The sequence below is a fragment of the Galleria mellonella genome, unplaced genomic scaffold, assembly GCF_026898425.1.
Source record: "Galleria mellonella isolate WM207_F2 unplaced genomic scaffold, CSIRO_AGI_GalMel_v1 utg44, whole genome shotgun sequence".
Taxonomy (NCBI): domain Eukaryota; kingdom Metazoa; phylum Arthropoda; class Insecta; order Lepidoptera; family Pyralidae; genus Galleria; species Galleria mellonella.
Genome location: NW_026442100.1, coordinates 2,845,893 through 2,870,388, shown reverse-complemented (window position 1 = coordinate 2,870,388; position 24,496 = coordinate 2,845,893). Strand labels below are relative to the sequence as shown.

The following is a 24,496-nucleotide window of genomic DNA, read 5'->3' as shown; positions in this document are numbered from 1 at the left end:
ATTATCAAGTACACAAATATGCAAAAAAGAAAAAAAAAAACTAAAAATGTACTATAATATTTACGCATGATTTTATATCGCAAATAAGTTTATCTATCATTGTCAACCATTAACGTTCTAAAATTGAAAATGTTACTCTTACCGTCGTGGTAGGCCTTGGTGAAATTAGGCGGTAAGTCTAGCGGCGCCTTCTGCTGCGCGGTCGCGGGCGCGGGCGCTGGCGCGGGCGCGGCGGGCGTGGAGGGCGCATGCGCGGGATGCGTGGCGTGCGCGGGGTGGGCGGCGTGCGCGGGGTGCGAGGGGTGCGCGGGGTGCGGGTGCGGGTGCGCGGGCAGCAGTGCGCGGCCGGCGGCGCCGGGCGCAGGCGCGTGGCTGAGCCCCAACGCAGCCGCCTGTGCCGCGCTCAGTCCGCCACTCTCCTCCGCGCCGCCTGCGTTGCCTAGTAACAACACAATTCACGCTTCGTATACACATGTAATAAGTACTGACAAAACATCCCTTATTTGTTAATAATGCGAACTACCAGTCCCATTCATACACCCCGTCAGGTCGACCTCCATGTGGACACTATCGTACTGAACTCCAAATGTCTGCATCATGATGAGCTAACTGGCCTGCTCTATCATTTTCACTTATCATTCCTCGTTGGTGCCCCACCGGTGTATACCGATAGCATAGACAGCATTACCATTCCACAAAAAAAAAAAACCTCTCTTATGGAAGAAGCTATACAACAGCTAACACAATACAAATACACTTGTAATAAGCTTAGGGTATTTTTTCCTTTGTATAGGCATAAATTACAGATTGTAACTAGCTTCTATATCATGACATACTTTTTCTCGTTGTATCCACAAACATACAAGCTCGTCAGTGATGAAAACTCCTAATATTTGTAATAAAAGCAAATCTACATTGTGAGTTACAAGTATCAAGTACTGATGATTTGAATTTGTCACTGTGGTTATTTACTCATAGCATACAACTTATTTACAAAATTACTCAAATTCTTATGTTGTATCATGCAAGTTTTTATATTAATTATTAAGATAAAATCAATTCAGATTACATTGCATGTAGAAGTATTTTATGAAACAGTATACAAACCTCTAGGTAACATAACAGAGTGAGGATAGTCGAGTAGCAATTGCACAACAGCGGTGTGACCGCCCTTGGCAGCTTCGATGAGGGTGGTGGAATTGTCTTTTAGTTTGCGAAAGGGATCCGCATCGCAGGCTAGTAAGAACTTAACGACGTCGGCATGCCCTCCCGCGCAAGCTAGCGACAGCGGAGTGTGGTCACCATTGGCAGTCATACGGTTAACATCTGCACCCTGAAATTTTATAATATGGATATAATGATGTTCCATTAAATAAAAAAATATCAAAACAAGAAACAATTAGCCAATCAACTATCCATGATTAGCTATTTCAATATTGATTTTGTAATGAAAAACAAAATAAATCGAAAAACAGTTGAAAAATAAATAAATCAGAAAATTATTCAATAAGATTGAAATGTGTAAAAGTTTATTATACAACAGCTAGTAAATAGAGGCAAGTCGGGTCAGCTTTTATGAGCAAGTGCAATGACCAAGACAGTAACACACAAACATAAATTATATAGCTAGCTATATAATCTGAGTTTGTATATTTGTATGTATGGAGACGCTCTATAGTACATACATAAATATCTGTCACGCCTGTCTCCCATTAGGGTAGGCAGAAACAATGGAACGTCAAATTCAAACAAACCTCTTTCGCTTTATCCACATTCATCAATCTTTTCATACACGCTCGCCGGTTACGGATACTTTAATTTAGCGCTTCTTCAGCACGTCGCCTATTTGGTCAACATACGTCCGTCTAGGGTGGCCCCTACGGACATCTCCATTCATTCTTGCTCGATGAATCTCTTAGGCTCTATAGTATCTCTATATAGAGATGATATAGAGTGTTTCGAGAAAAATGAGTCAACTTTTTCATAAAAGCTGCATCTTTTTAATGTATGAAGTGTAAACATACATATTATTTATTAAATAATACGTCAAAATATATTTTATGCGTAAGTATATAGAACACTAATAAAAAAAACGAGTCGGCTGATTTCACAATTAGCTCACAAAAAGTTGATCCGGTGTTTGAGGTTAGATGTTCTATCTACATAACCTAAGCATACAAACTAGTAAAATGTAAAAGGTAAGACAAGAAGGAGAAACAACATAGTAGCGTCGCACCTTTCAACCTCACTCCCGTGTTCGTAGTGGTAGTGTAGGGGACGTACCTTGCCGACGAGGAACTGCACGGTGCAGACGTGTCCGGCGCGGCAGGCCTTCATGAGCGGCGTGCGGCCGCCCTCGCTCTCGTGCTCGAGCTGGGCGCCGGCGCGCAGCAGCAGGTCGGCGACGTCGGTGTGGCCGTTCTCGCAGGCGTACGTCAGCGCCGTGTCGCCCGTCTGCGTCTGTGCGTGCACGTCCGCACCGGCGTTCAGAAGGTACCTGTACACATCATTTAAGAGTTGACACACGTTTTTACGCTTCCTTATTACATAGGCCTACCTCTATGGGGGAATTTTCCAGTACGCTTTGCAGACAAATTGGAAATCGCAGCTAGACTTTGAGATGTTTTAAGAGAGACGCCACTGCCCCTCCCTTGAGCATTAAGTCACCACTAATGTGATATCAAAATATAACATGAAAAAAAAAAATGAAATAAATACTTTCAACATAAAAGAGACACTTGCGATTTCCCGATGTGAGGATCTGATCACAAACCACAGATTCAGTTTACTACATTGTATGCGGTAATGTTCCGTCATGGAGTATTACAATTCACAAATGAGAGGAAATTTCAAGTATTTTTCATAGAATCCAGCATTTAATAATAAAATGCTAGTGCAGTTGAAACGCCATGTAGATTATACCTGCGTTTACGAGCAGATCGCTGCGACAGAACTGAGATAGATGAGATCACTAACCGAACTAGCTCGAGGTGACCTTCCTGGGAGGCCTCCATGAGGGGTGTGGAGGCGCCGAGTTCAGCATCAGCCCCCGCCTTGATGAGGAAGGCGGCCACCTCGAGGAAGCCGCCGCAGCACGCCAGAGTTAGCGCCGTCTCTTGCGTCTCATCGGTCTGAGCATTGATCGACGCTCCCTGCCCCAGCAGCAGTGCCACCATTTCTTCGTGACCTTAACATAATTAAAAATTGGAATTTCAGGACGTTTTTAGATGAATGGAAAATAGCAAACGGTCTCTACCTATTCTACGGTATATGGATATTAAATCAACTCAATGAATGCACATGTCTGAACACACCTCACCAGTTTTTGATTAAAGTGAGATCATTAGAGCTGGCTAGTGAAAAGAAATGTGAATTGTCATTGCTATTAGTGGTGTTTAATTTGTCACTTGTCAACTCTTAAGATTTTATTCCACAAAATCAAACTTTAGTCCTGCGAAAATTAGTAACAGCAATTACATATTGATCGACTCGAGACATTGGAGTAAACTTCGTTAAAAAAGTCATCAAAATTAATTCTGAATTGATGAAGATAACATATAAAACAGTCTAAGTAGGAAACCTCTTCATTTAATTGATTTAAAATGTGCAACTTGTATGGTGCGTAGGTACGTGTGCGTGCGTACCTTCCCTGGCGGCCTCCATGAGTGGTGTGTAGCCCTCGTCGTTGACTTCCTCTATGTTGGCACCGCGTTCCAGCAGAAGCATTGCTAGTTCCACGTGCCCGCCACACGCCGCTAGAGTCAGCGGCGATTCGAAGCTGTCCGTTGGCATGTTGACCTGTACACCGGAACATTTATTTTATCATCTTTATATGCAAATCTGGAGTTTCCCTTTGCCCCTTGTTATAAAATTTTATTATTCTGAATCATATTCCTACAATTACATGTATAAAGCCAGATTCAGTTACAGGTGTCTGTAATAGTGCCAAGAACTCAGTCTTTAAGTGCGACCAGTCATCTGTGTTCAAGTAACTTCAAAAAGAAGAAAGTTCTTGATTTGATTGTACTTTTTTATATGTTTGTTTACCTCATAACTCCATTAGTTCTGAATCGATTTGGTAATTTTTATTTATAGACGTACCTGAGCACCGGAGTCGAGCAGTAGCCTCGCGACCTCAACGTGTCCATCCATGCTGGCCTCCATAAGCGCGGTGTGCATCTCGTCGGTCTTGTGCTCGCGGTCGGCACCAGCCGCCAGTAAAAAGCGCACCATGTCCAAATGGCCTTTGTAGCACGCGAGGGTGAGGGCAGACTCCTTGAACTCGTTCGAGTGTGTGTTGATGCCGGCCCCATGTTCGAGGAGGATTTTTGCAACGCCCACGTGACCCGCCGACGCCGCCTGGTATAATAGTTTGGAATTTAGATGAAGACAAATAAATGTTCATTCGTTATAATTCGCCTCAAAGAAAAACAATTATACAAAATATAAATACATTTATAATGATAACACACCAGAAAATATACCAGGAAAAGAGAAAATAATAAAGCAACTAAAGTTCAATCTTGACGAAATATCTCATGGTATGGATACAACATGGAAATAAACTTTAATTAAAAAAATAATCATCAGAATAAACACTGAATTGACGAAGATATTGCGTATGTTATACGATTATGATGGCAATTTGTATATTTATGAATTTTTTTTTCAAGTGCCTAATTACTATAATAATAAAAACGTTTATCTGTGAAACATTAATTGTTTTATTTATGCAAAAAAGATTTTGGCTACCTTTTTATGAAAAAAAAAATTATAATTACGTATAAATACGAAAAACTATATGGGACAGATAAAGGAAACAGAAGTTATTATATTATAAAGAGGTTAAAGATATGAACTGGAATAGAACTGGCTGGAAGAAAATGCATGAATTATTTGCACTGGGAAGAGGAAACTTTTAAATGAAAAGAGAGAATTAAGTATTGTCAACAATAATAGTAAATTTATCTTAAAGTTTATATGTTTCATTTAATTATTCTTTGTGATGTGACAGAACATGATAACATACTATTAATTAGAATTTATATATCTATAGTACACTGGCAATGATGCTGAGTAATTACTTAACCATCCATTTAGTGAAGGTTTAGCTACTGTACGCGTTTAGTATCCAATTACATTGAGCGGCTGGACGGCGCGACCGGCGCCTCCACATGATCACTATACGAAATCGCATCTTTTTCGTGTGCACTTGTTTACAAAGCACGAGCGATGCGCCTCGACATCGCACGCACATGATGTATCTTAAATAGTAAAGCCCGCGTAAGCCATAAAAATCGATTTTTAGCTATTTTAATTGCTATTTTTATAAAAGTTTAATTATGCGTCTTACAAATATTCAAATAAAACCATAGACGTAAATAGTCACTTGACTTTATTTTATATTACTTAGAGATGAGGACAAGACAAAGTAAAAAAATCCTACTAACGGTTAATGTTCTTGTCATATATAATATTGTATTAATCTGTGATCGTACTATCCTTAATCTATCTCTCTAGTATTATACGTCATAACTGTCAGTGTGTGTGTGTATGTGTGTATGGAAAATCAACACGTGGTTTATACCGTGTCGAGATTTGATTAATGAAACAGTAAATTAGTAAAACAGCGAGTGAGATCTAACAATTTCTATATGATTACTATCATATTGTAGCCTTAAACGGTTTCACAATTAACACTAATTGAGTATTCTGACACTTCCCTATGGTTGACTGGGAGAGAATGCTTTTAGCATTAAGTCCGCCATGTACACATATTTGTACTAATGAATAAATAAATAAATAACACTAATCTACAACGGAGCATTCATTAAAATCTATCAAGTGGTTTGTTGGTGATTTGGCTAAAAAACTGACGGCATTTGAGGAAATAAAAAGATTGTCAGAATTGGTGCCTTAGAAATGTCATTAAAAGCTAGTAAGTTTGTTGTCACGAGCACCATAAAAAATGTACCCAGGCTCGAATTCTCGATTCTCTTTGCCGACCCCGCATGGCGCGTGTCGTGAAGACGGACCGTTATTGAGCATGTTACCTCCATCAGCGGCGTGTGCCCGTTCTCGTTATGGTCCTCGACGTTGGCGCTGTTCTCGAGCAACGCGCGCACGCACTCCTCGTGTCCGCCGGCGCAGGCGTACATGAGTGGCGTGTTGCCGGAGCCCGACACCGCGTTCACGTCCGCGCCATGCGCGATCAGCAGTCGCACGATGTCCACGTGGCCCGCGCTCGCCGCCTCCATCAGGGGTGTGCAGTCGCCCTAATCACATCGTATGAAAAGAGAGAATTAAGTATTGTCAACAATAATAGTATATTTTTCTTAAAATTTTATATGTTTCATTTATTACAAATGCTATTCGAGTGAGCATGTCTGAGATCTTGTGCCATGTTTCTATACCGCCTTCATTTAACACTAAACTTCTTAATCTTAATAATTAAAACCTCTTATAAATTCAACTTTGATTAAAACAACAGCTAAGTGTCTTGCCTATTTATTCTTCTCAGTTGAAATTGCATTTTAAATGAGTTGTAAATAAAAAAAATACTATTACAAAAATTATTACAACTATTTAAGTTTACTTGAATAAAAAATATTTCCTTCTTTTCTTTTTAATCCATTTTAACTTATTACTTAATTGTCAACTTGTTTTGTCGTGTTCTTTTAAATTGAAAAATTAACGATTGTTCTCATCTTTTATATGGTATAGACTTACATGCAAAACGTCCATGTCTTTTTTATTTATTTTTATATAATTAATTATTTATTTATTTACACATACACTAAACAAACTTTTCACCTAATAGTATCATTCATTTAATACACTCTTGTTCATAAGAAAAAAATATAAATTATACATGATAATATGACAAGACTAGTAGTATTTTAAAAATAGGATAAAAATTTAGACACACACACAATTATATAACATCATAAGAGTATTTTATGTGTAAATATGCGACTCACGGACACATGTGTGCACGAGATGTAATTTGCATATATCCTATAATTCACATTATATGGTATAATATTATAGAAAGCAAACCCTTACAAGTACTGTATAAGGTATTCACCTTTATGCCACGATCTTCGACGCTCGCATGCATTGCTAGCAGCACCTGTGCCAGTTCGTAATATCCCGCGGAGCAGGCCAGCGACAGTAACGACTCCCCCTCCTCCGTCGTCTCGTGGACGGAGCGTCCCTCTGTGAGGAGTTTTCGTACTGTGCCCACGTCGCCGTCTGAACATGCCTCCGCTAAAGACGGCGCACCGTCTGCACCCACCGACGATGCAACTGTAGGCGTCGTGCCCGTTGCTGTAGAGCCGCATTGTGTGCTACAAACAAAATAATAATAATAAGAAAAACACGACAAAATTTAATTTAAAAAAAAATCAACTCGTAATCAGATAAGATCAAAGCTTCAAAAATCACAGTCGCGCACCGCAGCTCGATCTAATCGACGGGGAGTCGTCGGCGACTCGACCACAGTCTGTAAGAGAGACTTACGATGCGCAACGACTCAATCTCGGATATTCATCACATAGAGGTGACATGTAAACATCGTTTCACTGAATCACTAAATGATAATATGGCAGGAAACGATCGATTGTAAATGTGTCGTTGGTCATTCATGAAAACAATAAGTTCGAAGAGTAACGCCGTGTTCGCAGTGACAAGATCTAACAAAACTATCAAAAAGCCAATTATTGTAGAGACCATCACTTCCCTTCCCCAATCCAGCTTGTAATAATTGAGATTGTTTGTAATGCAGACTACTAGTGTTATTGCTAGCAATGAACCCTGTTAGGTAGACCTCCGCGTGGTCCCTCCTAGAAACTATCGTGCTAAATTTCAGCTTTATTCTTCACAATAGAGCCATTGATCTGTCTTTTTATTCTCACCTATCATCCATCCCTGATGCCCCGCCAGCGCAGGCGGAGTTACCATTACATTATCATCCATTAAAAAAAAACATTACTTATAAATTTGTAAAATTTTACATTAAAATATTCACATACATAATTAATTAATAGAGTATCAATAAACATATACATATATAAGTAGATTTAAATCCGAAATAAAATGTTACGTAATATTTTTTTAAACCATATTAACTATAAAATAAACAGTACATAAACAACGCATATATTTTATTTTGGGTCAAACTAAAACTTACATAATTTCTGTAAGAACGATTAGTTTTTACAATTAAAATCCAATAAAAATGATAACGAATAACGACATTTTAATAAGGTTTTAAAAACATGAAAATTATAAGTTAATGTCTATCAAAATGTACGCTATAAAGTGAACAATTCGTACTAATACAATAAAAAAAATCATTTACGATAATAATATTAAATATTATGTACTAAAAATACGCGGTACTCATATATGGCACAGAGATAGAAATTAGGTTCTATTTCCGATGTATTTAATTAATATACATGATAAAATTGGAATTATCGGCATGCTTTTAAAGGATTTAATTTTAGGACTACATCTACTATTAATAACTTGAATTTGAACATTTTCCTCCAAAAAGCGGTGTCAAAAGATGAACACTACACTTTTAGCAAAAGGAAACTTTGAACAAAAATAGTTTGCTTGGGTACCTTTCTCTCATTCGTGTTTCTACCATGAAGCAGTTGTGTTTTCATGGCTGTGTTTCGGTTTGAAGGGTGGGATATGGCAATGAATTTACAGGGCACAGAGGAATAACACCTGAGTCCTCAGGAATGGCAACGCATGGGGGGTATCATGGAGAAAACAGTATTACTACTGTTATGTCTATGGTATTGCTCATGTCTATAGGCGACAGCTACCACTTTCCATCAGGTCGGCTGTTAGCTTGTTTGCTATTTTAAGTTGCATAAAAATAAAAATAGATAAAAACACTCTTAAGCTTCCCATACTAACTTCACAGTTGAACTATTAATGTGGCTGAAACTAATTTCACCTTATCCAAATATCAAGAAGTCATAAATTATGCCGTTATAGCACTCAACTTTTGAGGTACCCCAAAAAGATAATAAAACATCGATAAAACTTTATCTAACTTATTAGTTGCTAAAATTCAGTTTTTTATGGAATAAATAATATTAGTGCCACCACGATTGCAATAAGTTGATTACAATAATAATTTTCAATGTTTAGCAGATACCGGACAATACTTACTGACCTTGCAATCTAAGAGTTTATTACTTGCGTTAAGCAACATTATTAATTTTGTTTAATTTGTTTAATATTATTAAAAGTTGAGTACATCTAAAAGTCACGGTCATAGGTTTGATTACAATCAGTACCAATTTTTGTATTACTTTAAAATTTACCCCCTGCCAAGTAAGAATCAAAAGCGCTCTGCAAAATGTGCTAAAGACGCGTATCATAACGTGAATTAACTAAAACAGTAACCGGTGATCAACATGTCTGAATAATTTCGTTTGTTTATCTTACTAGATACCTAATAATAATTGTAAATGTAACATTGGAAGCAGTTTTTGGTTATTTGAAACCAGAAGCCATTAGACGACTGCATCGAAAAAATATACGAATTTAGCAACATTTTTAATAAAAATTTTTGGCAAGACAACGTAAAAAGAAATCGGATATTCTCGTGCTTTGGATGATCTATTACATTTAAATGATAAATGCTTAGTTTTTCAACAAATTGTGAAATGCAAAATATTGCAACTACAATCAGAAGCAAACAAATTAGTTTCACTGTTTATTTTCACCTTATTGCTCTGTATTTCACCTTATTGACCGACTATGGCATTTGACGTGACGCAACAAATGTAAAAAAAATACATATATGTGAGTGAAATAATTTTGTTCCAACAAAACTATTTACAAAATAAATTTTATCCATTCACAAAGTAATACTAATATTAATTTTTTATCCTACAAGAGACTCAAAAGAATTTGGGGTAGGATGGGGGGAGATGCCTCATTAGTAGTGGGAACGTTAATCCCCACTGCTAGCAATATATCCTGTTAAAAAAAAATATCCTGTCAGGTCGACCTCTACGCGGTTCTCTCTGGAAACAATCGTGATTATCATCAAATTCGTTGCGATGGGCCAACAGACCTGACTTTATCTCTACCTATCCTCCTTCACTTGTGCCAAGCCAGTGTATACCGATAGCGCGGGCGGGGTTAATCATTTCATTATCATCCATTAAAAAAAAAAACTAATTTTGGTGAACAAATGGTCTTATAGTAATTTAAACGGGCAATCCAGCGGGGTACGGCTAGTATATACGTAAATGTATTATTCAGATCAAATAGCCAAACTTGAATTTATAGAGCAAACCGTGCGTCATATAAGCATCGTTATTCACAAATATTCTCTGACGGTAACATTGCATCCATTATGTTTACTTCTAGTTGTTTTTCGAATCTCATAATTATGGATTTGGAATCACTAGCACGGTACAAAGTATCGGGATTGTGTAATCTGTTGGTGCCTCCATATTACCGCAGTTTTTGCCAGAATAAACACTTTCATCTGACTTCAAAATGATCTCTTCAAAAGGATCTATATTAGGTTGTATTTTTTTATTGTTTGTTACCAACTTACTTCGTCAGTTAGTTGTAAACCGATTTGGAATAGTCTTCTTATCTGAAAAGATATACTTACAGATTGATCTTAAAGAAATTTTATCAAATTCGATTCAGTAGTTTAGTTTTTGAATCAAAATAACTGGTGTTGGCACAATACAAATCAGCTCTTTTTGTGGAACACAATCTCAATTATTGATTTTGTTGTGTGCGCAAATATCACACTTCCTATCAATATTATTTGCCTCTCAACAAATTGTTTATAATTACTCCTCTCCATCCAAAGGTTACCTGGAAGAGATCGCTCTTAAGGTCGCCCATTGTTTTCTCATTGTGATTATTTCTTGTAATTATTTATATTTATAATAAGTTTACTATTGTAATCTTTTGGAGGAAACAATAAAGAGTATATCTCTATCTATCTATTATAAAAGTAAAAATAAAAATAAAACTCTGAAGTTAAAAAAATACATATTTACAAATTTTCCTATATTCTTACAATATACTGGCAGGTAGCAAGTCTGTTATCGTTTTTCAATCTAATTAAATATGGAACTGTCACTCGATATAAAAAATGTATTCAATTGCATTGCGTATTTTCCGAATCGAATGAATGATCATTCAAGACTCGAACGATGAAACGACAAAGTATACATAATTACATACATTCGAATGTTTTCATTCAACACTCGACTAGAACATTTGAATACCAAAATTCATTCGAATGAATTATTCACGTTCGACCATCACTATATTTAGCTACTAAGAATTGAAACATTTCAGTATACGATATTATACAGGACACGTACAGTGCATTATATGCACTTTTACAAGCGTTCGCTTTGACGTTGATGATGCAACAGTAAGATAAGCCGGTGTTCACAATACTCGATTGCGATTTTTGTCCGAAACGTATAATGATGCTTTCTCTGTCTAGCAAAGGTTCACATTCACTATTCAGGATATGTACAGTGTGCCTCCGCAATTCAGAATAAAATATAGGCGATTGTTGTTCTGTATGCTTGTTTAAATTTTCAACAATTTTGACTTGCTTTAGTACCCTCGCAAACTAGTAATATATAAAATACTATATGTTCCTCCTACTGGACTTTTGACCCAAAGAGGTAGATAGATAGTTTACGTACTAGCGGCGTGGGTAAAAAGGAAATATATTATTACATTTTAAAATATTTATTATACAGGCCGACGTTTATTATCATAAATATTTATCATTATAAAGTTGTATAAAAAAAAAAGAAAATCCAAATTTTTTAGCCTTTCTTAATTTCATGACAGCGTCTTTTTAAGGAAAGTTAAAAAAAAATCAAATTAGAATCATTTACTTTACTTTAAGAAACTTTTTTTTAACAACACAGGGGGCAAACGAGCATGCGGCTCACCTGATGGTAAGTGATTACCGCCGCTCATGATCACCCACAACACCAAGGGCATTGCAGGTATGCTGCCGGCCTTTTATAAAGGAAAATGCTCTTTTCTTAAAGAATATGATGTCGTATTTGTTGTTGTTGTTAAATTGTTAAATTTAATGAAAATTATGACTAGGTATATAGTTATTTTCGATCTAAATCAGTGATTAAATACTCTATTGTTCTACATTAATATGTCGTACTTAGCATTATTATATTTTATAAGTAAAATTGTCACTATATATTTGTGTATTAAAACAATGTATCTCATATATCATAGTGAAAAAAAATTGTAAGAGAGGAATACTCACGGCTTGTCCTGATGGTGGTGCCTATGGTGCGCGGGCGGTTGCTCACTGCGCATACGCGTGAGCGCCGCAGCGGCTTCGTCGAGGGCGTTAGACACGGACGACGTCAGCCGCCGGAGCACCTCGGGATCGGCTAGGTGCTTGCCCTCCCCGGATAGCTTGCCGATGCCTGCTGACAATATACACACGGTCAATTGTGTTAAGGTGCAATTTTCAAATACAAAATGGAAGGGGGAGAGAGATCGTCAATAACGGGGACTAGCTGCCCCATTGCTAGTAATATAATCTTTACGCGATTCTCCTTGGAAATCATCGCGATTAATTCTTATAGATTCGTTACAATAAGCTAACTGGCCTGCTTCATCCTCACCTATCATCCCTCACTGGTGCCCCGCCAGTGTATACCGATAACGCAGGCAGGTTTACCATTCCATTATCATCTCAAAATAAAAATACAACATGTCAAAGCAAATATTGACGGCCCACCGAATGTACTTTATGCTAATGATTTAATATTTCCCATGAATTTTCTAATTATTATTGTTTATATTAAGAAAGAAATAGTATCCATCCAAATAACACATACAATATGTTTGTCCTCTTATTTTAATACCTATTTTATCCAAACTAATATAATTGCGAAAGTGAGTTTGTTTTTTTGTTACGCTTTCACGCTTAAACTTCTGAATCGATTATAATGAATTTTGGTATAGATATAGATGTGGTCCAGGAGACGGTTATATGCTGCTTTTTTTAACAAAAAACTTATACAGGGTGGGGGTAAGGGATGGATAATTTTGTATGAAACTTTTCATTACGACGTTCATGTGTTACATAATTAAAGTATATGGTACATATTTCTTTTTTCAACCCTCCATAAAAGTGTGAGTGGGTTTCTTTTTGTAATTATTTAATCTCTACTTATACTAACAACCAGAATTGCTGAACAAAATTAATATTAATGAGAGCGAAGCCGCAGGTAACAGTATGTAAACAAATCTATTCTAAGAGACCGTGAAATTAATAAATTGTACAGCTTTAGGATCTGCAGAAAATATTGCGCAAAGTGCATAAGGCACTTAAGGCTTGACGAACGGGCGAGCTTTACCGCGATTTTGGTGGCTAGGTGGTAGGAAAGGTAAGATTATAGTAAGGTCTTATTGTACTGTGAGCCAACGTACTACTCTAGTATTACTACTCTAGTAGTACTCTACTACCTACTCGTATGTATGTCGAATGTTCGTATACAAACAAATTCGATGGAACTCTATGAACGACATTACTATGTGTAATTTATAATTTAAGATTGGAACAAGTTCCACAAAAAAACCGACTTCAATCGTGGCAAAATCAATTATATTGATTTAAAAACTAAACGGAAGTTGATAAAATTTCAATAGAATTAAACAAAAAGTATATCTATTCAGATGAAAAAAAGAATTTTCCAAATGAGTTACCAATTTTAAGGAATTTATTTATTTTCTCCACAAATTTTACAGAAAAATACAGCCACATGAAAAAAAAAATACAACTATATATACCAATGACAGTTGAGGTAACAAACATAAAAAAAAATGATACCTTTCTACTTTTTTTAAGTAAGTTAAAAATATTATTGGTCCAATTAAATATTTTGGAGATCTTATGACACATTAAACTTCGAATGTAATACGGCCCGACCGAATGGAAAGTCGCTAACGAACGACCGAATCTAATGAAGTTCGTAATACGAAATGACCAAACTTTCTGATTCGTTACTCGTCGTAGGTAGTTAGGTTCGCAATCGGCATTGTTTAAAAAATTGCGCGTTATTATTTTAAAATTTAAAAACGTGTCAATCTTGTTTAAACTCCACAGAGATATATGTGGTTCAGGAGATGGTCATAAGCTACTTTTTCTTACGAAAAACTTATATGGGGTGAGGTAAGGGAGGGACAATTTTTGTATGAAACTTTTTATTGTGTCGTCCGATTTTCTAAAATTTTTACAGAATATGCAGAATTTTTGTCTATAATTCATAATAAAAGTAGACATATTTCTTTTATCGATCGAATCTAATGAAGTTCGTAGTAGAAAATGATAAAACTTTTTGATTCGTTATTTCGTTTTCGACCTTTCGAGATTCGCAATTTTAAATTTACCAGAGGAAGACTGTACAAAAGTCGATTGCTTGGGTACCTCTGTCCTATTCGTGTTTTTACCGTGAAGCAGTTGTGTTTGCATGGCTGTGTTTCGGTTTGAAGGATGGGATATGGCGTGAATTTACAGGGTACAGAAGAACAACATCTGAGTCCTCAGGAATGGCAACGCATGGGGGGTATCATGGGCAAAACAGTATACTCTGTTATGCCCATGGTACTGCTTAGGTCTATAGGCGACGGGTACCACTTTCCATCAGGTGGGCCGTCAGCTTGTTTGCCATTCTAAGTTGTATAAAACAAAAATTAAAAACGTGTCAATCTTACAATTTTCTTTCACGGAAAATTCCAATTCTTTTCATTCATTGCCATATTCATCAGTTTATTAAATGGAACATAAACATGCATTCTTGGAATAATATTTACTAAGAAACAAGCCAATATAAAATGTAAAACGAGCCACAGAATTTATGCTGAGAAAGGCGACGTCAAGTCTATGCACGCATAAACAGTTCAATATCTATCTCGGTGCGATGTGTGTGCAGTTTCACTTTTATTCCTTAACGAGTGTTAACCATGTGGGTACTATCATCACGGCACGCTCTGCGGCCCGCAGGCCACCCTTCGTGAAATAAGTGTTATTTAAAAATAGAATTGTTAGTAGACCCCATTGTAGTGAGTCAATCAGGGCGTATTCATATTTGGGACGCTTACTTAGTCGCCAATGGAGATAATTCGTTTACCATCATGAATCCTTACTAATGTATAAATTAGTTTGTTTATTTGTTTGTTAAGTGACATCAAAAAATACTCTTTTATGTGATACATCGTTAATTCAGGATCGATTTTGATTATTCTTTTTGAAATCGACAAAATTCATTTTCATGTTGGCCATAGCCATATACTAATTTTGTTACAATGGAAGGTGCTATTTTGTGGATTATTCTACAGCTTCGTTCGTGTGAAAAACATTCTACGATTGAAGTTAAGATAGAATCTATTCGTGTCCAAAGTTTCATTCAAATCCTTTCAGTAGTTTTTGCGTTAAAAAGTAACAAACATCTATCCATTCTTATAAACTATTGCATTTATAATAGTCGTAAAGTTGTTTGCTATCTGCCATTATAACAGAGTATAATAGATTTTACTCTACTATAACAATGGCCAGTCAACTTTATTCTAAATTTAACTTCGGGTGTTTTTTTTTTCTTGCGCTTTGTCCCTTTAACCTTTATGACATCCTGGGGATGAAAATGTATTGACGAATAACCAACGTATCTACTTTAGAGACCAAATGCTAAACGTATGTGGCGGGGGGAAAGAGATTGTTAATAATGGGGATTAATGAACCCATTGCTAGCAAGCCCTGTCAGGTCGACCTCCAAACAGTTTCCCCTGGAAACCATCGTGATTAATACTCGTTGTATTCGTCATGATGGGCTAACTGATTTGCCTCTTCATTCTCATCTATCATCCATTAAAATAAACGTATGTCGCCCAAAATACAAATATGTTTTATAGATAAATTATACAAAATAAACAGACGGACTAGTTGCTTGTAAAACATGTGGTGAGCAATAATCACAATGTTGTACTTTGTGAATAATAATATGTCTATTCAAGGACATTAGTGCATATTTGTTCACATTATTAGGTAATATTATAAATGCAAAAGTTTATATCGAAGGATGGACATCTGTTACTCTTTCACAGAAGAACTATAGAACGAATTTAAATTTAATTCAGTACAGGGTCTTTTTTTTAATGGATGATAATGTAATAGTTACCCCGCCTGCGCTAACGATATACGCTAGCGAGGCACTAATGACGGATGATAGGTTAGCATGAAAAGATAGATCAGTTAGCCCACCATGATGAATACACCTGCAATTCAGCACGATAGTTTCCAGTAGGGACCACGTGGAGGTCGACCTGATTGCGTATATTGCTAGGACTGGTAGTGCATATTGTTAACAATCCCTCCCCCCCTCGGTACAGGGGTAGGTAATATGCACACACTCGAAGCCGTGATGTATAGTTAGTATTGAATACTTCTGGCATCTTTGCCACATTTTATGGATATTTTTCGTCAATACAACTCTTTTGTGGAGCGTTTTCAGTGGATGGCTCTATTATAGTCGTTAAAAGATTTTATTGATCAATCTTTTATACCTGCACTCTAGACGGACAGTCTGGTTCACACAGAATAGACATTTTATACGCGCGAGTGTTCTGAATTTTCCAGCGAATCTAGCTATAGTTGATTAGCGACATTATTTTTAAATTTTTAACTGAAAAAAAAAAAAAGAGGTTATCAATTCGGTTGTATTTCTATAATAGCAGGAACATGAGATCTATATTAAGTATTAGACTCATTAATGACTAGCTATTAATTGTCATTTGGTCCGCGTGACCATCATATGTGTAGTATATTAAAAAATATTTGTGCCTAAGGTTGGCAACATTGAAAATGTAACATGACTTTTCTCTCTGTCATGGCGTCTTACATTAAAGTGCATTTTCATTTATAAGCGGTTTTTTATTACAACTATAAGTTATTTAAGCGTGCAAAGCACATTCAATATTTTTCAACATTATAATATGTTTACTAACTATGATAAAAAGTAGCATGTATAAATAAATCTATATATATAGTACATGTTTACCAAATTTCATAGCGATTGGTTTAACCGTTATGGCGCTATAAGGTAACAAACAAAACAAACTGCCTTTCACATTTATAATATTAGTAAGAATGAGATATAACTATGTGCTGTGTGTTAGTAGCCAACGTTTCAAAGAATTTTGTTCGCGACAAAGCGACAATCATTTGACAAATGATAAAAAACAACTTTTCTGAATTTGTTCGGGTTTGAACATGCCGAGTTGTAGCCCCAAATGCTCATTGCCTGGCTGCTCATAACACAGGATATTCTGGTTTGAGGATCAGGCAATTGGTGCGAATGTATGATGAAAAAGAATCATTTACGAAGGCCTTTTGAAGAAGCTTGACAAATCCTATTATGTTTTTAATATTATAAACGTAAAAGTTTGTAAGAATCGACGAATGTTTGTTATTCTTTCTCAAAAAAATTATTGAAAAGATTTAAATAAAATTTAGTACACGGGCAGGTCACAAACTAACTTATCAACTTAGTAACTTCATCTACTTACTGATTCATGCGAGCGAAACCACGGAATACAGCTAGTTTAATAAGATACACGAGTACAATTGTGTACGCGATACTTTATGCGTTATTTACTAAATTGATCGATTTACCAATTAAGATCGTGAACGGCGATCGTGACACACGTTAATGGGTACATTATGGGATATTACGATATACGAACTTGAATAAAAGATCCATCCAGAGACTATGTGAAAGAAGATAGCAATTTATATGACATGTGAAATGACAGGATATATATATAAAAAAGGTCATTGTTTTTACCTGTAAGAGACTTGTTGTGATAAATAAACAATTTCCGTCTGTGGTTAAAATTAACTTAACACCTCTATAACATAGAATATCTACACTAATATTATAATATTATAAAGAGGTAAGATTTGTATTTTTGTGTGTATGTTTGTAATGAATAAACTCAAAAACTACTTTGGCGATTTCAAAAATTCTTTCACCATTAGAAAGCGACATTCACCCTAAATAACATAGGCTATATTTATTGCTAGAAAAGATTAGGTATCCTTACTAAAACTTTAGTAACGTAACTCGAGGTGTAAAAAAATGCTATAAAATATCTTTCGTCGCGTGCGTTGCGGAAACTATTGGTGATAGAACAAAAGTATGGTCTACAATATTGCAGAAAATATCAATAATTATAAAAGACTTCGCGATACTATATGTCCAACTATTATCGTTATGTCACAGTAACCACTTTTTAAAATGTTGTAAAAATGTCTACCCATTCGAAGCCGGGACAAGCCGAAATGGAACAAAAATTCTGAGCAATTGTTTTATATTATTCAGAAATATAAACAGTGACTGTCGTGACAGTGAGTGTACGGATGGATATTATCCGATATCTATATACTGAGTTATTTGGTATGTGGTCCTGGTATAGAAGACCACTTATTCCTTTGCGTCCTAGGCGTCCTAAGAGGACACTGACATTTATAATATTAGTCCTGTATCTAATATTTTTATATATATCCTTATATATATATATATATATATATATATATATATATATATATATATATATATATATATATATATATATATATATATATATATATATATATATATATATATATATATATATTATATACAAACCTAGAGCGCGGTAATGTCCATTTACAGATAATGTTACGTCACAAAAACAACGGGATAGCGACCGGCAGACATGTGATCATGTAATCAGATGCAATAAACATAATCTATTCGAATAAAAACGAAACTGACCGGTGACTGTACGTAGAGAATATTTAAGAAACATTTGTACCGATGGCTTTTATGACTATAAAGAAATTCCAATGAAAACTTGTTTATTATTACATTTATAGGTTTTCCAAGAGAAGGAAGAATGTGCAATAATTAATTAATAAGTTAGATACTTCCTTATTATCATCATATACATAATACATCATGTTTAAAAATATCAGCAAAAATGCTCTTAAGAATTAATACATTTTCAGTTCATTATATTTTTATGTTAAATATATAATTATCAACCTTCATTAAACGTAATTTTGTTTAACTTATAAATACAGAAATCCGATTTTTCTTTTTTTTTTCTAAAAATAAAAATTGTCTTTAGATTCTTTTAACTTATACAAGAGTGTATTCTTTATCTTATGTTATAAATATAATAAAATTGTATCTAGACGATGTCTGTACATGGAAGATATTTAAGAAAAATAAAATATGAGGGGTTTTAATACGACTAATAGATGACACACCAATATTATTTTTTACAGCATAAAACTAAAATTGAATAAATTCAAAAAGCATTTACAGAGGTCCCTTTTAAACATTAGATACAAAAGTAAAGCTGTAACTACAGTGACGTAAACTATGTAAAAAAAATATATTGACACTTAAAAATGCAATTGTTTACATAGGAACATATTTTGTAGCAGAGCGTACGAACATGTCTACGCACATTAAATATTTAAACTACTCCAATAAATCACTGACGCGACACAATCATCCAAATGGGTTAGTTCGCTGGTGCTTTTCCGCTCACTTCACTAGCCCTAGCCTACTTATGGACAACAGACATCCCTGAAATAGGCCACGATGTCAGGCAGTCAGGCTACATTTAGTTGGGCGAATGTCACAATCGTGCCTCATTCAAGTCGACAACACCGACGAGAGTATGAATTACAACTCCGTTTTAATCAGACAGTTCATGCATTGGCATTATAAAAAAAAAACCAGATACACAGACTACAAAACAACTGTGAAAATAGCGCGCATTTAAGCAAATTTTACACTCATTTCCGACTTTTCAGTGAAGATTGTGGACAAACGTGTCGAAATATAAAAAAAAAGTACATGTAGTTTCTATGGTTAAAATTCGACTCCATGCTTTATCCTATGATGAGTATTTATTGTTTCAATTAAGAGACAATTTTTAGTGCAACATTTGTATGGGATTATCAATCTTGGATTTGTATTTCTTTGGTTACAATACACAGCACAAACGTCAAATTTAATGAGAATAATAAAAAATACATATTTAGAAACTAAAAACATAACGTGAGATTTTATACCACAAAAAAAAAGAAATTGGGAAAAAATTACTGTGAGACTGATGCAGTTACGTCTATTACGGAAGTTAGTTGTAAATATTGAGGTTGTTGCCGTTTGTTGCGACAGATTTATAATAACAACTTAACATTTCAATAGAAATCCACATTGTAAATACAGAAATGCACTAAAAATTGAATAATAATGCGTAGTCAAATTTCGGCGTGCTGTTAAATCGTTCTGTGTGAACGTCCGTCTAATACGTGAAGGAATGCGTGAATGTCGGAGACTCCGAGTTGAGATAACGTCCGGCGCAGTGTGAGAGCAGCCTGCACCGAGAGGAATGCCGTTTGTTTAGAAGCGCTGGAGTAAGTACGAGTATTTCAATTGTTCGAAATTAGTTTGTTAGATTAATTTATAACAAATATTTAAATATGCGAATATATTTTCATATTAATATATATTTAGGTATTTTTTTATATTTAAATATATTTTTCGTTTGCGACTTCATCAGTGTAGTTTATGTTATAATAAATAAACAATTTATAAGAGAGGACATTGAAAGATAGATGGTATTTATGAAAGTTGTTATGCGTAAAAGAGAAGCAAGCCCGGGTATGAGGGTAATAAAAAAGAATAAGAAATAATGAGGGTATAAGAAAGAGAGATAAGTGATGAATTGTAAATAATACGATAAAAATAAAACGTTAGACGTATTGATATACTGAGCATATAATATAGATACAATAACATAATACCTATGAATATTTACTATCAATAAAGCGTCAATAACTAATTAACTACTGATGTAATGATAAATGAACAGACAAAACATTTCATTGCAAAATATATTCGTTTATAAAATTGATATAGTACGAGTTCGAGTTATTTGTGTGATTATGACGAAGGATATGTGAAGATCTAATATCACAAGGTTTGACATCAGCAATTTCTATTTAAGAACAATCTACCACTCAAAGAATATTTAATCGATTTTCAACATTCTTTCATCTAGAAAAAGCTACATTATCAACAAGAAACATGGGCTGTATTTTATTAAAAAAATTTACTAATTTATCTTTTCTTCCTATCTTCCCGTGCGACGCTCGAGCGGGCCCTTAATTTAATATAAAATGTTATATTTATCTCATTAAAAACACTGCAAAGAATTTTCAACTTCATGCTTTATTAAGGTAGTATAATAAAAAAAAATATATATAAGTATAGCTTTCGTTATGGATCAATTATGTAAATACAAAACAAAAATAAATGTAATATTAGTTAGAAATTAAAGTTGCAGTATCATGATTGTAATGGAAACGTGTCGTAGACTCGAGGTATCGACCTAACGGATCTAACCTCGACCTGTATTAGAACTCGATTGTTTTGGACCTTAAAAATAAAAGCCAATATATATTGTACGTATATAGTGTATGTATTTATACTCGTTCTTATTAGCTATTGCTTGTGAGTTAGTGTAAAATTAATATTTCAAAGAGTCTACCTCGTTTGAATATGGAATCCCCATAAACTGTTTCAGTGTTACGGGAAATGGTAGAAAACATAGCATCTCTTATGGATTACTACTCCTGTACCACTGGTGTTAGAGATTAGACTGGCTATCTAATGCACGTTACTCATTCTTACAGAAACCCTCCAACAAAGCGTGCAAGTTGACATTTTAATTTGATCTTTGAGTTATGTGTAGTATAACACGTTTTACAATAACAAGACACATAAGCCAATGGCTCGCTTGCCGATACTGCCTACCATCGAACCGTTGGGTAATCATGTCATTGTAAAATGTATTATACGTAACACGACTAATAAAGTCTAAATTTAAATGTCAATTCGCTTGGTGTGTCGGAGCGGTGTGAAACGTATGACGACCTTTACCCTTCAGACCAAAACAACAACGCACGGATTGCGCGCTATAGTAGGAATAAGTCGGTAGTATCTGCCCAGACTTACAATACTCTGGGTCAACTGATACGACTTCATCCTCACTCATCATCCTTCACTGGAACCTAACAGCGCAAACGAACAGAGAGTGCGAAGGATACGGATCCATTACCTTTTTTATTAAAAAAAAAAAAAAAACTTTAAAAACTGTAGACATTAATTATTCTTTTATGTAATTATGTATATTAATAGTTTAATATGCCTGAGAATATATTGTTTTAATTCGATTTCAATATCACAGTAGTCCTTATATTGACGTCATCAAGCTGTCAGTGAAATAATAAGTGGTGGAATTATTTGAGTGGTCGTTCATTAACAATATAAAAACTGGCCAAAAATTGAGATTGATTAGTTCTTACAAACTAACATTGATTATAAGACTTTCTTGTGCGATTACTTAGATAAAGTAATTCAAATTGTAATATAATAAAGATACAAAAAAAAAAACCTAAATTGTGTCAGAACCTGTTATTTTGATTTAAAAACTAACCTACTAAACCGATTTTGATAAAATTTCTATGGGACCAATCTATAAGTTTATTCATTAAAAAAAAAAAACAATTTTTCAAATCGGTTTAGAACTAACGGAGTCATGAGGTAACAAATATAAAAAAAAACATACAAAAAAAATGAGAACCGCCTTCTTATTGAAATCTGTTGGAAACAAAATGTTATTCCGTTCTCTAATATTAAGAACGCAACGCAACGCGCACGTGACACCCCTAGTGTTGCAGGCGTCCATAGGTTGTGATCATTTACCATCAGATGGGCTGTATTTGCCATCTTCGTGGTATAAAAGAAAAATTTTCAATTTGTTTTGGGCCTCAGTAAAATATTTACCCATCTCTAGTATTCTAATTTCAGAATAAGGCAACTGATATTATTTCATATATGTATAAACACTCATAAATTTATCATAACAATTGAAATTTCAATGCAGATTTTCAAGTACTTTTTTCATTAAAAAAATAGTTATTCAAATACGTTTTTCCAGCAGCTAGTGGTTACGCGTCATTCTGCCAATCGAGCTATCGTGTTCAAGTTATCGATTTTTTTTACATAGACAACGTTTGTAAATGCATTTGTGTTAAAAAGTCCATGGCATGAATTCGATTTCAACTGTTCGTATTAATTTGTAGACAGAATGGAATGAGTGGTGTCTTTCAATGAAACATAATGACGATATAAACAAACGAGCGACCAGACTGTAAAACAGACTGCCAATATAATTTTAAATATAAAAAAATATAGAGTCAATGTTTCCATTTGTTGCTAATTTCATTTAGTGAGTGTTGCTGTGATCATTTCGGCAACTTGGTTAGGTTTTTATACAACAAATAGAACTTATTTGTTTAAATGAAACTTAATAAAAACTTAACCTATAACAAATTCGTGGAATCCAACAATTTATGTAATTTAAAGGACGCTGCTGTACACATTCAGTAAGGTTTGTCAAACACGTGCTCGTGGTGGTGACTCTCATACCGCACGCTCTCTCGGAGGCTCAGTTTACTATCGGTTCTTTTGGATCAATTTGATTTTTATATAAATTTATAACAACCTAAACACATCTATGTAATACAACTTATTTTAAAATGCTTCAATATTTTAAATTTATACTCAAAAAGGAGGAGATACTCAATTTCTGTATTTTTTTTTTGTCTATATATTTTATATTATATACAGTTTTATATTATTCACAAATTCTGAGCCAATTTTGGACATCTTTTTACAATCCTATATTAATAGGATATAATTTAATATAATTTTTGATCCTATATCAATTTTGTCACGATGTAAAACATTGTTTTCTCCAAAGAATTCTAAATTCAAATATTTAAATTTGATATCTATGAAACTTCTATTTATGTAAATGTTTTATAATATAAAGAGTGAAATTTATTAGTTTAGCAATATCGATATTACCATTATTAAAGAATGTTTATATCATAATAAAATCGTGTTGTTATTATATATCACATAAATCTGTAATCAAACACGAGTAATGTGCGAAACAAAAGTGTAGGAACGTATTATCGTTGTTCTCGTAACGGACGGTCTCCTGAGACAATAAGTTAGATATAGAGCGCTTTTGATCATAAGTACTCAGACGACCAAATCTAACGGGAACCAGTTACCTGATTGCCAAATAATTTCGAAGGCCACGCCCTCTACAGCCGCAATATGTCAAAGATAGAAGCCCCATATTTTATTCTCTTATTAATAGATATAGGGTAAAGCCAGATTAATATTGCTTCAAGTAACAAGTCAGTATTAAACAATTTTTGTATTAATAAACACGGAACAATTAATGAATGAGCTAATCCAACGTTACTTCCGAGTAAAAGTTAAACCCTGTCACCAGGTAG

General features: G+C 34.7%; 1 protein-coding gene across 1 annotated transcript in view; it reads right to left on the bottom strand.

The window, feature by feature from the left end:
* LOC113518991 (ankyrin repeat domain-containing protein 17) overlaps positions 1-24,496 on the bottom strand; it is a 64,890-nt gene that overhangs the window by 34,624 nt on the left and 5,770 nt on the right. The window contains exons 4-12 of the mRNA XM_052898588.1: positions 12,317-12,482; positions 7,088-7,349; positions 6,054-6,275; positions 4,102-4,359; positions 3,645-3,798; positions 2,977-3,187; positions 2,284-2,497; positions 1,108-1,333; positions 143-439 (exon numbers count right to left, since the gene is read on the bottom strand). Coding sequence (XP_052754548.1) covers positions 143-439; positions 1,108-1,333; positions 2,284-2,497; positions 2,977-3,187; positions 3,645-3,798; positions 4,102-4,359; positions 6,054-6,275; positions 7,088-7,349; positions 12,317-12,482 — 2,010 coding nt within the window. The remainder of the gene's footprint in view (positions 1-142; positions 440-1,107; positions 1,334-2,283; positions 2,498-2,976; positions 3,188-3,644; positions 3,799-4,101; positions 4,360-6,053; positions 6,276-7,087; positions 7,350-12,316; positions 12,483-24,496) is intronic.